At 39.9% G+C, this 15675-nt stretch overlaps 1 protein-coding gene across 1 annotated transcript in view; it reads right to left on the bottom strand.

Annotated features, from left to right (window-relative positions):
* Window positions 1-83: 83 nt before the first annotated feature.
* Window positions 84-15675, bottom strand: part of LOC107731557 (asparagine synthetase [glutamine-hydrolyzing]-like) — a 19864-nt gene continuing 4272 nt past the window's right edge. Inside the window, exons 2-12 of the mRNA XM_016542674.1 lie at window positions 13425-13680; window positions 12200-12437; window positions 11905-12090; window positions 11135-11236; window positions 10909-11036; window positions 8144-8270; window positions 6180-6286; window positions 5201-5301; window positions 4998-5079; window positions 733-888; window positions 84-651 (exon numbers count right to left, since the gene is read on the bottom strand). Coding sequence (XP_016398160.1) covers window positions 433-651; window positions 733-888; window positions 4998-5079; window positions 5201-5301; window positions 6180-6286; window positions 8144-8270; window positions 10909-11036; window positions 11135-11236; window positions 11905-12090; window positions 12200-12437; window positions 13425-13673 — 1695 coding nt within the window. The 5' untranslated portion in view covers window positions 13674-13680 and the 3' untranslated portion in view covers window positions 84-432. The remainder of the gene's footprint in view (window positions 652-732; window positions 889-4997; window positions 5080-5200; window positions 5302-6179; window positions 6287-8143; window positions 8271-10908; window positions 11037-11134; window positions 11237-11904; window positions 12091-12199; window positions 12438-13424; window positions 13681-15675) is intronic.

Below are 15675 nucleotides of genomic sequence, written 5' to 3'. Positions count from 1 at the left end.
TTTTGTTTAATTAATATTAAGTTATCATAGTTTTACTAAAGTAACAAAACTATTTTAGAAGAAACAATGGTTACTGTGCCATTTTTTAAGGGATTCCTATAACCTACAAACTACACAAATTGACTTGTTTTGGTTTGTTTAGTTATACATTTAAGCTCCATAAAAAGAAGAAGAAGAAAAAAATAAGAATATATGAGTATAATGGAGGCCTCCATTTATCTTTTGAAATATATTGCATGAGCTGAAGATACTCAATTCTCTTTAGGGAAGACTAAACAAACCAACCTAAAAAAAAATACTTTAGTAAACTGAACAGAGAAAGGTGAGGCAAAAAAATATATTATGGTAATGTTTGAACTGGCACGTATGTATGCAGTAGTGAATGTATGGTCTAGGCAAGGTCTGAAGCTTGATGTGGTCTGGTTAATGTGATTAATGTGATAACTGGTCTTTATCTGGCTTGTAAATGGACAGGGTTCTGGCCGAGGGGTCAGTGGCCTTGATCCAGCGGGGCATCCAGTAATGTGGCGTCCACACACAGCGGTCGGGGTAATGCTTCTCAAAGATCTGCCTTATGTAGAAGCCCTCTTTGGTTGTGGGTGGATTGAAAGAGAACCGCGTATTGGCCTTCTCCAACTGAGAGTCATTCACCTGAATGAGAAAAGAAAAATTAAAGGACGAGATGACAGGGAAGAGGCTTTAAAATCACTGTGTCATGTGCAAGTGTAGCACCTCAGACTCGATGTGCTCCTGCAGGCTGGTGTACCAGGATTTCTTCATGGATGTCATACCGTCACTGAAGGCCTCCTTCCTCCTCCAGAGAATCTCATCTGGGATGAGTTTCAAACCTTTAAATGCTTCCCTCAAGAGATGCTTCTCCACACCATCCTGCTTCAATCAAACAAGTTATTCAATCTGGTTACAGAAACCACTCAGGTGAATTTTGAAAAAGAAAGCGAAAATACAAGGTACACCATAACTATTGCTCATATTAATCCCTACAGTATAAAGCCTACTGCATCATATCTGATACACACTTTTCACATAAGGCCTCTAACATATGAATGACCAAAACCAGTTGTACACAATCTACTACATGCCTTCTGTCAACTGAAGGCATGTAGCTAGCAACTGTTTTTTAGCTAGCAAAAGGCCTTTTAGTATATTTTTAAAAACATCCAACTTCACGTTGTGGATTCCATATCTTTTTACTCTGAAATGATTTTTATAAACTAAAAGAATAAAACTTTCATAATTTTATTATTTCAAGATGAACACTTACTGGACTGAAGCAACTTAAAATCTTTTTTTTATTTTATTTTTTTTAGAAAAATCATGTTAAGATGTGAGTATCAAATATGATCTATCAGGCTTCTGAGGAACATTTATTTATTCATCTTTGATTTATCATCATTGCAATGCATTGCACTATATGTTTTTCCACCACAATAAAAACTACAGTGCTTTGATCGTAAAACTAAGCATTTAAATATTATCTCACAGATAATATCATAGTGACAACTGATATTTATATGATTTTATGCAAATAGTCTTTTATACTATTCTAATGATCTCATTAGATTTACATTTACATTATAATTAAATATAATTAAACTCTACATTTACATTTACATTTATATATATCAGAATTTCATCTTATTTTTATGGCCATATAATAAAAGCAACTGCACCAAACTGCATATTTTGCTCAGTTTGGGCCACTGAATAAAACTGAAGTGCTTTTTTCTGAGTATGAACTCTATATTCTCACTACATCATAATATATGAGCCATAAAAGCATGAGGTATCACAGAGAGACCCCAAGAGGGAACAAGGTGCGATCTGGGAGGATTTAATCTCCTCGCGTCTCTCAGGAACCTGGCGGTCAGGTCGTGCTTCCCCAAGGATCTTCTATCCACTGCATTGTGATGCGCCGCAATGGCAGAGACATATACTTTCAAAGTGGAGGGGGACAGCCTCTGCTTCAACTTTTCTTGCTGGAAGGAAAGCACAATGCTGACCAGACATCTCTGGGGGTCCTCTCGGCCAGAGGAACACCAGTCAATGAACAGATCTCACTTCAGATCATAGGCCTGCCTGGTAGAGGGTGCCCTAGCCTGAGTGATAGTATCTGTCACAGCCTGTGAGGGGCCAGAGAGGTCTGCCACATCCCGTCCAAAAGCCAAACATGCAGGTTCCACTGATAGGGACATGGGTGCCAAATAGTGCACTGCCCCTGAGAAAGAAGGTCCCTTCTCAGGGGGATTCTCCAGAGAGGGGCTGTCGCGAGGAGCGTGAGATCGGAAAACCAGGTCCTGGTGGGCCAATACGGTGCAACCAACAGGACCTGCTCCTCGTCCTCCCTGATCTTGCACTGGGTCTGTGCAAGGAGGCTCACTGGGGAGAAGGCGTACTTGTGTAAACCCCAGGGCCAGCTGTGCGCCAGAGCATCTGTGCCGAGGTGAGGGAGTAGAACAGCTGGCAGTGGGAGGATTCCTGGGTAGTGAACATGGCCACCTGGCCTTCCCCGAATCGACTCCAAATCAGCTGGACCGCCTAGGGATGTAGTCTCCATTCTCCCGGAAGGGTAAGCAGTCCTGAGAGCACATCGGCTGCACGATTGAGCTCCCCAAATTTGAGCCGCATCTGACCCCAGAGGAGGAGATGGCGGGCGAGTTGCGACATGCAATGGGAGGGTACCCCACCCTGATGGTTGATGTACGGAAACGTTGCAGTGTTGTTCGTGTGGATGAGCACATGCTTGTCTTGCAGCAACGGACGAAACAGGAGAATTGCAAGCAGTACTGCCAGAAACTCGAAGCAATTGATGTGCCACTCCGTCCAGGAGCCCAAAACTGTTTTCCCCCTGAACGAATTCAGGCAGTTCAGCACCGACTGAGCACGCTCGTTCGTGAGACGTGCTGTCATGTTGACAGAGTCCAGCTCCATACGGAGAAAAAAGATGCTCTGCACAGGGAAGAGCTTGCTGTTTTCCCAGTTGACCCAAAGCCCCAGCTGGCTGGGATGCTGAAGCACCATATCCCTGTGCTCACAAAACAGAGATAGTTGAGGACTCGGATGCCCTTCTCCCGAAGTGGGAACAGGGCACCCTCCGCAACTTCTGTAAAGATGTGGGAAGACGGGGACAGCCTGAAGGGGAGGACCTTGTACTGATTCGACCTGACGCTCAAAAGCAAATCGAAGAAATGGTCTGTGTCAAGGTAGAATTGAGACGTGAAAGTCTTTCAGGTCGATCTCTGCAAACCAATCCTGGTGTATAATGCATGAAAGAATGTGCTTCTGCGTCAACGTCTTGAACGGAAGCCAGTGAAGGGACCGATTCAAGTCCTGCAGATCCGGATAAGTCGTAACCTACCACTCTTCTTAGGTACAATGAAATAAGGACTGTAAAATCCCAATTTCATCTCAGATGGACAGACAGGCTCTATTGCATCCTTTGCCAGGAGGACTGCAATCTCTGCATGCAGGACAGGGGCATCCCTGTCGGTCACAAACGTAAACAGGATGCCCCTGAACCTGGGAGGGTGCCTGGCGAACTGAATCGCACAGCCGAGTTGAATCGTCCGAATGAGCCAGCGAGACGGGTTGGGGGAGTGCTAGCCAGGCTCCCCCGGGGGTGGGGGCCCAGACGTTAGTGACCCCAAAAGAGCAACCCCTTCCATCTCTGGGTTGCCCATCTCAGGGACGCTTTGTGGTCTTCTGGCTCGACGCCTCTGAAATCTCGACGCCCCTGTTGAGGAGTCTCCTTCTTGGATTCCAGTTGGGGCGGAGCAGATGTTGACCCCGCAGGGGGTGCCCTCTGCGACGGGCAGACGAAAACCCAGACCTCAGCAGTTTGGCAAACGGAGTGTCCTACCGAGGAAATATGCTTCTGAACTGCCGAGAACTGCTGGGCAAAGTCCTCAACAGTGTTGCTGAAAAGGTTCATACAGGTTTAGCCAGAGATGGTGCTCCTGAACCACCATGGTAGAGATCACCTGCCTGAGGGACGGTGACATGACCTTAGTTTTTAAGCTCCTTAGCCTGGTGTACTTGCAGGATGGTCATGGCATGCAGGGCAGAGGCGGCCTGGCCCGCAGCACTGTAAGCCTTGGCAGCCAGGGCTGACGACAGCTTACAGGCTTTGGACAGAAGGCGCGGATGGTTCCTCCAGGTGGCGGCGTTTTGCGGGCACAGGTGCACCACAACCGCACGCTACACCTGGGGAACGTTGACGTACCCCTTGGCCACCCCACCATCGAAGGTAGTGAGGAGGGAAGAGCTGGGGACTGCTCAGCAGAGACTTCAGCATCAGACGACTATAGCCCCTTCTCTGATGCTGCGAAAGACATATTATCCTCTTCAGGAGCCCCGAATGAGACACTGGGTCCACCACGGACCAACCGGCGTCATCATCCGTGAGCTTGACGGTGCTACGCTGTGAGGAGCAGGACTTTCGTGGGGGCTGGCCCAGCAGAGCATTCCTGACCGTAATCCTCAGGTCTCCCTTGTCCCTAACCAACGCGGCCTCGAGATCTTTATGACCAGAGGAACCGGACTAGGTAGAGCTTGAGGGAAGCCTCATAATGAATTAGAGCCACAACCACAGCATAGCCATGGACATGTGCTCGCAGTGCGGGCATGAACCATCCACCAAAGCTGTCTCAGCATGCTTGTGGCACACACTGCTGAATGCACTGTATAAAGCTGGTTAGAATCTACTGCAGAGTGAAGGCTTCTTCATTTCTTCGTAAAAATTCTTTTGAAAGAAAGTGCTCACAAATCATTCGGCTCCGAGGCAAAAATCTGAATGAGTGGATGCACGCCGCCATCTTATATACCCATATGTACAGGGAGTGGCTTGGCATGCAAATTCCACTCGCCAATTGACATTGGTTGTTTCTCGTAATGCTCAGAGGTGATTGGGGCTCCCAAGTGAGACCCCTGATGTCAGTGTCGACGTAATGTTGAACGTGACTGACTGAAAGGGAACCCACCTTAGGCACTCTCATCTCTTCAGGCAGAGAGAGGTAGTATGCGGTGAACCTATGGTCCAGGAAAGGCACTCTCAACTCCAGTCTAATGAAGACAATAAATACATAAATAAATAAATAAATAATTTTGCAGTGACAAATACTGTGAAAAATGACCAATCACCAATTTTCTGTGGAAAGAGAAGAGAAGGGACATGTAGTCTAACCCATGTGCAGCTGTGGTTCTGTCCGCTCTCAGCACGTCAAACAGATAAAGCTCTTTCAGCAGACGCACACTGTCCTCTGCAGCTGCTTTAGGTGATGGCGCCTGATTCAAAAGAAAACTAACATTCAGCTGAAAGCTCAACAGTCACAAAATACAGCAACAATACATGACAGTAAAGACTAACATACTGAACACAAATTATTTGAACACTTAAGATTTGATGTGCACAATCAATACAGTTAAGCACAATTATTTTGATCAAACTTCAAAGTATATTAAAAAAACTAATAAAAATAAACACTAACTCATGGCTAATACAGTAATATTAATTAAATAAAAGGTCATTTAAGTACTTAAAGAGAGTTCACTTTAATTACTAGTTTCATAACATTCAAGTAAAAACTGCACTGTAATAATGAATGAATGAACAAATTAAGTGTTAAAGTACATTTAAAATTATTGTTTTAATAATCTTCTGTCATGCTATGTAATAAGTACACTTATTTTGATGTGTTGATCATATTAAAGCACAAAGTACTTGAAGTTTTATTCTGTTATTTGAGTATATCGATATTTACATTTACCTATTACATTAACAAATTAATATTTTAATTGCACCAGAAAGCACCTACATCATAACAAATGTGTAATTACAAGTTTCAAAAGAAAATACATTAAAATATATTTTAGTATACATAGTTAAAATGTACTGACAAGCATCTATTTCAATGACAACAGAAGTAATTACAAAATTACATATAAAGATGTACTTAAGTCCTACTTAAGTGGGTCAACCCCCCACCCCCACCCCACAAAAACACTCTAAAGTGCAGCTAATTGCATTTAACATAAAATGAATCTATAATACATTTTCATTTAATTATAAATAACATGCAATGAACTGTCCAAAAACATCAAATTCAGTTCACACTTAAGTACTACTGTAAATATACTTAAGTTGATCATACAATAACATGTACCTTATGAAAGTAGATGTACCCTTGTGTCAGCTCATCCGAACCTTCACCTGAGAAAATCACAACGCTGTCAGTCTTCTCACGGATGTACTTTGATATCAGGTACATGCCTGCAGAAAAACACAGAGATCACTGAACAGCCTTTTTTTTTTTTGGGGGGGGGACACTACTGCCATCTAGTGGTAAAAAACACTACTACTATCTAGTGGCTATCACAAATCCAGCAGCTTGTTGAAGAGAGGTGCTTCAAATTCACTGCTGGACAATAACCAATCATTTGTATTCTATAATATTTTTCTGATATATTCCTAATGACAATTTTATTTGTTCATACTACAAACACTTTGTTTACCATTTTTATCACAGAGAAAGGCAGAATAGTTTCTATACTGTAATTAATGCAATATCAATTAGTACTGCATTATTCATATACTTTATTTTTTACCTGGAGATAACTTGAAAAACACACATAAACCATATATTGTCACAATTGTGTTTTTAACGTCTTCACGTTTCATCAGTCCAAACATTTTTGCTTTTTATTCAGCTTAAACGGCCATTGCTGGATGCTTTTGTCCATATTAGGGATTTCCTGGCACGTTGTAAGTTATTACTTCTATGAGTCCGTCTTGGATTTTCTGTGCGAGAGCACCCTCCGGCGTCAAGTGTGAATGAAACAGACACTGCATGAGAGTGTTTAGCGCTCTGTAATAATCACACAAGTGTGCCGCAAAAGTCCTCAAAAGTGAAGCCAAAACATTTTGTTCGTCCCCAGGTGGCTGGACCCAGTATAGGTCATAAACTCCACACTCTCCATGTAATCTAATGGGACCTAAGACAAACTAAAGAATTAAATTACACTTCAAATAAATTTTTTCCAAAGATGGTTTTTGTCATTTTATGTAGCTTTTATGACTCTGATGAAAGTTCAAGTGTTCGTTTTTTAATGAAGTTTGGTTTTAGTTTGTTATTTGATGCTATAAAAACGGTGTGTGACGTCATGATTGGCAACTGATAGTATATACAATATATTAATATGTCTGTGATTGACTCTGCGTGAGTGTGGGTGGGACCTTGATAGCCCGGCTCCACTTAGCTCACTACTGCGACTCGGGACCCGAATCAGCGCAAGATGTCAGCGCCATATTGGGACATTGGTGGCTTCACTTTTTTACAATGGAATAGAGGGAAGGTGCGTCGTCCATCTTTTTTACAGTTTATGTGATCACATTGCCTCAATCTGTATACAAAAAAAACATCAGGTCACGCACAAACTATCCTGACTCTTTGAATTTAAATCTAGATTTATTCACACCGTCCCTTGTAATCCTCTATGTGAACACACTTGCCTGAAAAAGTGTTGGGGACAAATGTACGTGTTATTAAAAGTGGGGACACACACGTCCCCGTGTATTCTATGCCCATGGGTGTGTCATTAATTTAGGTACTTTTTCCTTGCCAAATATAAATGAATTTGCTTTTTCAAGAAGTTAGAATCAACCTTTTTACACAAACGAAGGGAAAGAACACCAAGAGAAGTGAGCAGAGAAAACAGATGGGAGATTGCCTTGTGCTGAACCTAACTAACTTTATAAGCAGTATAATGCTGATGATGCAAGTTTCAGACCCCCATTATCTCTAATCCAGAGAATTCATGTGGTCACATGAGTAGAGCAGAGGAATGGTAGTTAACTAAACCCTAAAGCCAACCAGCTTAGGTCTATGGGCACAATGACAAAAGGATAGTTTCATCGACACTTTGCAAATGTTAAAGAGAAATTAATACTTTACTAAAAATTCCACCACAGTGTGCCATGCTAGTTATGCGGAGACGCAAAGGAGAAATAAACTTCACATTTTGTGTTTCAGAGAAGAAACTGATTAAATGAAGGAACTGATCATCTAACTATTTAAATGTATTAGTAGAATTTTTTTCCCCATTTAGTTTGATGAACTTGTGTACTCACCGACAGAAGCACGCAGAGTAGTACTGTCATAACTCTCCAAGTGAATGATGACGTCCTCCAGCGCACGGATCCCCTCCTCAGGTGTGAAGTTAACCTCATGGTGTTCACTGCCAATGTGGGCTGCCACCTGTCACACAAATATTTTATATATCTTTCTCTAATGGTCAACCTTTTAAAAAGGTTGATCATCAACCTCAGAAGGACACACTAATTATTATTTGAGCTATTTAAAAACAATTTACAATTACAAAAATTGTAACAGCTTTGTACAAATAGTAAACAGTTTAAAACCCTGATGTGCGTAATTTTGTAAGTTTCTATCAATAAACATTAACGTTTAATTGACAATGTAATAGACATTTTGAACAGTTTTGGATAAACTTATATTTCTCATTAATTAAATTTACTTGATCATTTTCTTTTTTTACAATAACTTTAGGCTTTAGGTTGAGCTTGATGAATCCAGTTTGTGTAAAAAAAAAACACACAAAATGTGATGAGATTAATCATCTTCCTGTCATGCTGAAAACAGCCAAATAAGTCTCACATCTTCAATGTCACAATTTTAAGGAATGTTACAGTTTTTGTAATGGTGGTTGCATACAAAATGTGGGACACAATGAAATATGTTTCTGACAGATAAAATCTGTTAATTAAAAATATTTTTATTTAACTGGATTGAAAATCAGTTCAAAATCGTATGCAACTGCTTTTGATCATTATTGGTTGATACAGCATTTGATGAGTTTAAAATGTGCTACTTTCACGGTAAGTTAATAATATTTTAGGTAATTGTTTAAATCCAAGATCTAATCACACACAAAAATACCTTGGATTGTGTCTCTAATGCTTTAACGTTTCCTATACTCACGAAACATGCTTCTGACGTTCAGGCCATCGAACATTAAAGTGCATTCAAAATGCTACACGTTCAGTGTGACTGACCTTGCGAGCAGCAGCAACATCTGGACTGTCTTCTGCACCGATGGAAAACGTCTGAATGGGATACGGGAGCTGCTCTTCTTTGGCCAGTTTCACAAGTGTAGCAGCAACCAGACTTGAATCGAGACCACCTGGAAATAAAACCATCATGGACGGGATGAACGTAAGAAAATTAATCAGAGTAACTAACCCACTAAATCAAAGCAAAGAACTAAATGAGCACAGACACCTGAGAGGAGGCAACCGATTCTTCTGTGAGCCATCAGGCGTTTCTTTACCGCATCTTCAAACAGGATCCTAATGTTGCTCTTGACTGTCTCCAGTTCAAAGCCTGATGAAAAGAAAGAAACTCATTCTCTTTAGTTTAGACTGACGGTACATTAAACGGTGGTTCCATTTTCCCCATTCATCTGCTCCACAGATATGAATAATAATGACGATGATGATAAAAATAAAGCTGAATAACATTTAAACCACAACATTCAAATATTCAACGTTTTTGAATATCAGAAAAAGGCCTTGTGTGTTCATTAGACAATTAGCAATGATGGTAATTAATCCTTCTTTTGGATCTTTTCAAGAATCAGATTATTCAGTTCACAAAACCTGATTCAATTCAGTCCAGCAGTTAACAACCTTCCTCAGGGGAAGTCAAATTGAGATTTGCTATATAGTGTATATCGCCCTATGTGAGCATACTGTATGCATGAGGAATAAAGTTGGACCTACTTGTATATCAAACTTCATAAAAAGAGCTGGGTGATGATATAGTTACACTTTGTGACAAAATAAAACCAGGCAGTTAAGATTTGCCATACAGTATATACATTTGCCATACATGCAGATAAATTTGGATACAATTTTATTTTGTCACAAAATGTAACTAGATAATCACCCCACTCTTTTTTCCAATCTATGTGTCATACAGAGCTATCAGAGTGCTTAAAACACAACAAAGTAGAATTAACTACTTTTATGATGCTGAATATGACATCTACCTGTGCCAAGACCCTCCAGGTTGTTATAGGCGGCGTGTTTGGGTTCTTCTGTGCAGCAGTGGAAGCGATCCATCTGAACAGACTCCACTTTTCCAGTGAGCTTCAAGTCAAACACTTCAAAGCGTCCCGGTGGGAAGGGAGTGATCTTTGCAGGAGTGGACATGGAGGTTTTGAGGTCTAGCAAACCTGTTCAGAATAAATCAGTTAAAACATAATGCTGTTAAAATCATAGGCTGTAATTTAGGGTATTCAAAGTGTGCAAAAACTCCAGTTAGTTTTGCATGAGTCATTATACCTTTGGCCTCAGAATTTTTTTTTTTAACAATAACTTTAGGTTGAAGTTTAAGCTTGATGAATCCACTTTGTGTATATATATTTTAAAAAAGGGAATAATTGTCTTCCTGTCATGCTGAAAACCACCAAATAAATTTCACATCTTTAAATGTCACAATTTTGAGGAATGTTGTAATGGAGGTTGCATACAAAATGTGGGACACAATGTTTCTGATAAACAAAATCTGTTCAAATAAAAAACTATATATTTTTTACCTAACTGGATTGAAAATCATTTCTAAATATTTTTATACTAAATATGTATAAAAACTGTTTTTTTCACATTTGATGAGTTTAAAATGTGCTACTTTCACGGTAAGTTAATAATATTTTAGGTAATTGTTTAAATCCAAGATCTAATCACACACAAAAATACCTTGGATTGTGTCTCTAATGCTTTAACGTTTCCTATACTCACGAAACATGCTTCTGACGTTCAGGCCATCGAACATTAAAGTGCATTCAAAATGCTACACGTTCAGTGTGACTGACCTTGCGAGCAGCAGCAACATCTGGACTGTCTTCTGCACCGATGGAAAACGTCTGAATGGGATACGGGAGCTGCTCTTCTTTGGCCAGTTTCACAAGTGTAGCAGCAACCAGACTTGAATCGAGACCACCTGGAAATAAAACCATCATGGACGGGATGAACGTAAGAAAATTAATCAGAGTAACTAACCCACTAAATCAAAGCAAAGAACTAAATGAGCACAGACACCTGAGAGGAGGCAACCGATTCTTCTGTGAGCCATCAGGCGTTTCTTTACCGCATCTTCAAACAGGATCCTAATGTTGCTCTTGACTGTCTCCAGTTCAAAGCCTGATGAAAAGAAAGAAACTCATTCTCTTTAGTTTAGACTGACGGTACATTAAACGGTGGTTCCATTTTCCCCATTCATCTGCTCCACAGATATGAATAATAATGACGATGATGATAAAAATAAAGCTGAATAACATTTAAACCACAACATTCAAATATTCAACGTTTTTGAATATCAAGAAAAAGGCCTTGTGTGTTCATTAGACAATTAGCAATGATGGTAATGAATCATTCTTTTGGATCTTTTCAAGAATCAGATTATTCAGTTCACAAAACCTGATTCAATTCAGTCCAGCAGTTAACAACCTTCCTCAGGGGAAGTCAAATTGAGATTTGCTATATAGTGTATATCGCCCTATGTGAGCATACTGTATGCATGAGGAATAAAGTTGGACCTACTTGTATATCAAACTTCATAAAAAGAGCTGGGTGATGATATAGTTACACTTTGTGACAAAATAAAACCAGGCAGTTAAGATTTGCCATACAGTATATACATTTGCCATACATGCAGATAAATTTGGATACAATTTTATTTTGTCACAAAATGTAACTAGATAATCACCCCACTCTTTTTTCCAATCTATGTGTCATACAGAGCTATCAGAGTGCTTAAAACACAACAAAGTAGAATTAACTACTTTTATGATGCTGAATATGACATCTACCTGTGCCAAGACCCTCCAGGTTGTTATAGGCGGCGTGTTTGGGTTCTTCTGTGCAGCAGTGGAAGCGATCCATCTGAACAGACTCCACTTTTCCAGTGAGCTTCAAGTCAAACACTTCAAAGCGTCCCGGTGGGAAGGGAGTGATCTTTGCAGGAGTGGACATGGAGGTTTTGAGGTCTAGCAAACCTGTTCAGAATAAATCAGTTAAAACATAATGCTGTTAAAATCATAGGCTGTAATTTAGGGTATTCAAAGTGTGCAAAAACTCCAGTTAGTTTTGCATGAGTCATTATACCTTTGGCCTCAGAACAGACAGCTAGAAAGCCGTTGTCGGTGAGCAGTCTGAACAGCGGTCTCACGCCGTACGTGTCCCTGCCTATGAAAACCTTCCTGTTAGCCGTGTCCAACAAGATGAAGGCGAATACGCCATCGAGCATGGAGGCCATCTTCTTGATTCCAAAGCGATCGTACAGGTGCAGAAGGATCTCGCCGTCGACTTTAGTCTGATACTCAAACTCAAACTGATTCTTCAGCTATAAAGATAACATTGGTCAACAAATGTTACGTTAAACCATGAAGGGATATAAAACATATCAGATATCAGCAGTGCTGGGCAGTAATTGATTATATGTAATCTGGATTACTTCAGGTTTCAAAAATGAAATACTTGTAATTCAATTTTATTACATTTTTTAAATAATCGGAATAAAGTTACTTTTGGTTATATGATTACTTAAAGGCACAATATGTAATTTTCGCCGCTAGAGGGCGCATCCAGGCGACACAATGACACTATGGACACGCTCCGTGTCACTAGTTAAAATTGCTTATTTCTCTGGATTTAAACATTCTTCGAAACATTTGGGATAATGCAAGTACACAAGTCAGCAAAATATATAACACTGTTCTAGTGGTTTTTGGATATTTTAATAAAAAATATTACATATTGTGCCTTTAAACTGTCAGGAAATTATTCATAGATTCATCCGTCTTTTAAATTTTCCTTTCTAAAATGGCCTATTTCTTATTTATGTTCAGAAAGTCTTCAAGATTTGTGCAATTGCACACATAGACTTGCCACTCAGGCGGCTGTAATTATACGGAAAAGTGCAAGGCCACACAGCATAAATAAAAAAATTATTTAATCTTTTTTAGTAATTGCTTTATGTTGACTGCTATTTTTTTTACTTTAACAGTTTTAAGATTCAATTCTTTTTTTCTCTTTGCATTTTATATCAGTATGGCACAATATATATCTATTCAAATCAATGTAATAAATGAGTTAGGTCAAAAGTAATGTAAAAGTAATCAAAAAGTACTCAGAGTACATTACCTAAAAAATGTAACAGATTACATTACTACAATTTTCATCATGTAATTTGCGTTCAGCAATGGGCTACATTTTGTAAGAAATCTACCAAGCACTGGATATCAGGCACATAAGTGGAAGAAACGTTTATGAATGGATATAATCAGAATGAAAAATGGTGCTAAAACATCAAAAACATTCAGCTACCTACCCTGATGTGGTTGTAGATCTCTCCGTTGTAACATAACCAAAGATAAGGGAACTTCTTGACTCGCAGAGGCTGCATGCCATACAGCTGGTCCACGATAGCGAGGCGGTGAAACCCGAAGCAGCAGTTGGTGAAACCGTTGACATTCTCAAAGCGGAAAGCGTCTGGACCGCGATGAGCGATTTTCATGGCATTAGTGCACTGAACAGCAAGGCACTCATCACTACCAAACAAGGCCCATATACCACACATTCTGATGCTGCAAATTAGTAAGAACATAAAATGTATTAATAAAATGTATTACCAAAGTAATCATGTACAAATGTTTTCACACATTAAGTCAAGACCACGGTTTTTGGATATGTGCCATGGAAGTACTAACAATATTCTTTGATTTCATCATTTGTTTTGAGCAAAAAAAACTGATGTTCATTGGACGAGAGCCTCAAAATAAGTCATTGCGGCTCCTGTCTGGAAGTGCACACTTCACTGGGAGCAACACAAACAATGTGTGAAAGTCAGGTTTCTGAAGTAAAAATAGGCCATTCATTTTCTCTACAGGGGAAATTATTTTTAATGAAACCTTATAAACCCGTAAAGACAGAGCTGCTGAGAGCAGAGGTTGTTAATCGATGGTATGTGCCATCAGCCAGTATTATTTCAATTTTTTTTTTTTTTGATAATTGTTTAAAAGCAGAATTCCCAGTGAAAACTACATTACCCATGATTCTGCAGAGAATCTGCACCAATCAGAGAATATAAACAAGCAAATTGAGCCAAAAGAGCACTTTTAGCACCCATCATCTATTCCCATAAATCACTGCGAATGATGTAATAGTCTTCACTCTTAAACTACTTAAACATGTGTATATAAGGGGTGTAATGATACATGTATTCGTTCCGAACCGCGGTTTAGTTCATGCTGTCCGACAATGAATACAGTCAGTCATAGGCGATCAATCCAGAAGGGGGGCGCAGGAAAGTTTCAGGTTCTATAGATGCACTGAGGCCTGTTGCACAAAGCCGGCTTCGGCTTTTACCCAGGTAAGTTTGCGTTTAGTTTGAGCAAACTCTTGAGTTTCCGGCCTCAAGAAGGTGGGTTGGTTTTGATTGAGTTTCATCGCCATGGTAGCTCCGGAGCAGGTTTTATTCTGGGTTAGAGACCGCAAACCCAAACTGGACCAATCAGCTGTGAGCAAAGTGACAAATATCTGATGCAATAAAGTCACGCCCCCTGTGTCTCTTGCTTCAAATTAAAGCAGTTTACGGTGAAATAATTTTAGAAACAAAATTGCTGCTAATCTTTAGCTGCTAATTATTTATTATATTCATATTGTATGAGTTATACACTTCAAAGTGTCGCGGTGGGAAGGGAGTAATCTTTGCAGGAGTGGACATGGAGGTTTTGATGTCTATCTAATATATAAAGCTTTTAAAATTACTAAACTTATGTGTTTTCTTTTGAGCTCTTTGTTAAAGCATATAAATTATTAAATTCAGTCGATTCATTTGCATAGTCAGATATTTTCTTTCTGCTTCCTCCTCAAACTTTTGCTGCAGCAACAGTGTTTATACCTGCATTGTAAATGCATTTAAAAATTCCTTATATTTTTAATAACGACATCTCTTAAAGGTGTTGTGTGTAATTTTTTTTGACTGTACTAAAACATAAAAACACCATAACACATTAGCAGATATTCAGGAAACATGCTAGGTTCACATACTTGTTTTTCTGAAAAACAATACTACAGCCAGTTATTCTACTTTGAAAATGTGAATTCCGTGTCGGAATGTCTGTTTTTGTTTTGGTCTGTGTGATTCCGCCCACTGCCAGTTTACCCAATAATACATCAACAGACCGGGCTGCAAGTTTGTAGAAAGCAGAGCATACTGCAGTCAAGCGAGCAAACGAACTGGGTCAGAAATCACAGATTCTAGTATTCTACCGAACCTAAAAAGCCTCGGCATCCATCTAAAAAGCTTTATGACCACAGGCATAAAACGCAGATAAATCAACTCACCAGTTTACAGTGCAAGGTTTGTTGCCTTACAATGTCAGTTGCGCTTGTTCATGTTGCGTGTCCTCAATCAGACAACCAGTGTGGGCGTTGAGCAAGTGGCAACCTCCCGGTCTCTCTCTTGAAACCAACACGGAAGTGACTTAAACTGCAATTCATCGACTGGCCGCTAGAGACTGGCTCCAAAAGGGAGTCATTCCCGTAGAGCCCCCCCCCCCCATGTTAAAACGCCCAAC

This window comes from Sinocyclocheilus rhinocerous, unplaced genomic scaffold, assembly GCF_001515625.1.
Source record: "Sinocyclocheilus rhinocerous isolate Xijiao unplaced genomic scaffold, SAMN03320098_v1.1 scaffold429, whole genome shotgun sequence".
In the NCBI taxonomy this organism is placed as follows: domain Eukaryota; kingdom Metazoa; phylum Chordata; class Actinopteri; order Cypriniformes; family Cyprinidae; genus Sinocyclocheilus; species Sinocyclocheilus rhinocerous.
Note: the sequence above shows the minus strand (reverse complement) of the source record. Positions and strands in the feature narration are given on the sequence as shown.